Genomic DNA, 2,514 nt, shown 5'->3' on the forward strand with positions numbered 1-2,514 from the left:
TACCCTCATCAGCAGTGACACTAAAGAAATACCTAAAAAAGATCAATATCAACTATTACGTAGGTCGCAATACATTATGAAAGAAGACTGTACCCAAAATAGGCCTTAGCCAGGATCAATAAAGAATTGATTATGTCTTTACCATCCAAAATTGCATTAGCAAGTGCCAAGGTATACATGTAGCTTCTTTCATTCTTTGGTCAGGGAATTTTGAGAAACACGCATCTAGAGGACTCGACGGCAAGTTATCCATACTACAATTGCAAGTTGCAACAACATAAATCTTTTGGCTTAGATAGCAAGGGATGCAAACCGCATCAGGCCTAGAAGTTCTGTCATTTGGGTTAAGCGAATCTCAATGGAAATAAAAAACTGTTGAAATGTGTGAAATTACCAAATAATAACAGCCCGGATGTTACCTTCAAAATAACAAATTAAGGACTTAATAGCACAGAACAATGGAACCTACAAGCTTATCACATTCCCAACAAAGATGGAACAAAACATAACTAAAAGCCAAGACATAATTTAGAGCCACAACAAGTTAAATAGCAGATAATTCACTAGATTTATTGAACCACACAGATCTCACTGGTCTTAATCCATTCCTAATTTTGAAGAATTATTTCATATATTGAAGTTAACCAGCATTAAAACACTGAAGCAACACGGTAAAGTTCGGACTTTATCAACAAGAAAAACTTAAAGTTTCTGCGGAATTCCAATACCCGCCCTAGAAAGGGTGATGCCAACTTATCATTGGACAGCCACAAGGGATCCAATAGGGATGCCAGGTCTCATCAAAGTGAGGCTTCCTCTCCCATTATTCAGCCCAGTCTCGCTGTTATACAAAACTTGTTCTTCAAACTTACCTGTGTCAGGGCCCTCTTCATTTGGATTTTCTGAATTGCAACCAGTCCTGGTGATGCCTCTCGGGTGCCCATTCTCTGCACCCAAATCTTCATCTCTGGCCTCAATCAAGGTGCCATCGTCGTCTTCCTCAGGAGAAGTACCGGATACATCTTTAGGTACAGTAACAACAAGCTCCCCATCACTGTAAACTACACTGGACAGCTCTGGCAGCGTAGACGAGGGCAGCCTGAAACGCCACGAATCCAATTCTGCTTCATCCCAGGGAATCCTCAGCCTGTTAGCCCCTTCCCTAACAACAACTTTGGTAACCCCAGTAAAAATCTCTATAACTTGTAACCACACCTCCTCAAACACGACATCAGAGCTTGCAACAAACCTGAAACACTCCTGACTCTCCTCCACTGCAACAGGGACATCTGAGCTGAATGGCAATTCCAGGACCCTACAAAAAACATGAGGAAGCCTCCTTAGCTTCTTCTGCCTGGCAGGGCTGCTTGATATCCCAGCTGCAGCAAGGCTTGAACTGATGTCATATCTCAAGGTAATGTTCCTCTTTCTCGCCAGGGAAGTGTCCTTCATTGTTGGGGATCTATAAAACACAGAAACAGAATTGATTCCTTTATCAGGTTAGACAGATCTGGGAGAACCTCCAATAGAACCTCCAAAGCCAACACCCACCAAGAAAAAAACACAGATAGAGCACACACCAGCCTTTAGTCTTTCAGGGCAATGACCCGCTAAAAAAATTGCTCTTTCAGCTTTCGCGCTAATGACCCACCAAAAACAATGGGCAGTTAGGATCTACTTCAAATCAATCAATAATCACTCAATCATGCATCGCAAATTGAGGTCTTTCTTAAGCTAATAGATAGTCCTTGCTTGAGAAAGGGAGCATGAATTGTCTCTTCTTCAGACCTGTTGTCTGTCCTTTGAGCTGATCCAAAAGAAATTGTCCCTTGAAGAGACAGACTACTCAATCCTGGAAGAGAAAAATGGACGACGCAGGTTTGCAGGAGGAATTCTGACAAGGGATAGTGAATTGTTAAATTAAGTGAGATCAGGGGATGACACGTAAGGGCAGTTATTGTTGCAAAAAATTCATCTTCCTGTTTTATTAACTCGGAGAGAGGATCCCTCCCATGATTTGTTTGGTGCAAAATCTTACGTCCTACAATGGGGAACAGGAGGCCAAACTGTATTTTGTTTCAAATACTCTAATGGAATCTGGTTTTACATGCCTTTTCTTGTCCTTTTCTTCCCCTTGAATTTAGGCATTAGATTAATCTTTCAATTCTAGGTACTTAGATTTGTGTTTCTTTTGAGGATCATTAGGGTTAATTTTGCAAATAAGGTAGTTACATAGAATTGTGTAAGGTCTTCATTTTCAGAAATGTGATACGAGTTTTCATCTAAGGTAGGTCTAAAGAAGTATGGAAAGGGGACCAAAAAAATTGAAATCTTAAAAACACTTTATTATGGAATGTGGTGTCTTCAAGGACATGAGAGACAAGCATGGCAATATAATGGTAATTATTTATTGGCACAATTTATTTAGCAAGGAGATTATCAAGAAGATAGAGATACACATCATCTCCTTACATTGGAAAAGGATTGAAATGCATGTAAGACCAAAATGACAAA

General features: G+C 40.2%; 1 protein-coding gene across 1 annotated transcript; it reads right to left on the minus strand.

Annotated features, from left to right (window-relative positions):
- Positions 1-609: 609 nt before the first annotated feature.
- On the minus strand, positions 610-2,161 carry LOC131044366 (uncharacterized). Its single transcript, XM_057977684.2, has 2 exons — positions 1,581-2,161; positions 610-1,462 (listed from the first exon to the last, which is right to left on the minus strand). The coding sequence occupies exon 2, from the start codon at positions 1,450-1,452 to the stop codon at positions 757-759; it is 696 nt and encodes a 231-aa protein (XP_057833667.1). The 5' UTR covers positions 1,453-1,462; positions 1,581-2,161; the 3' UTR covers positions 610-756.
- Between the last annotated feature and the right edge of the window lie 353 nt (positions 2,162-2,514).

The sequence above is a fragment of the Cryptomeria japonica genome, chromosome 3, assembly GCF_030272615.1.
Source record: "Cryptomeria japonica chromosome 3, Sugi_1.0, whole genome shotgun sequence".
NCBI lineage: Eukaryota > Viridiplantae > Streptophyta > Pinopsida > Cupressales > Cupressaceae > Cryptomeria > Cryptomeria japonica.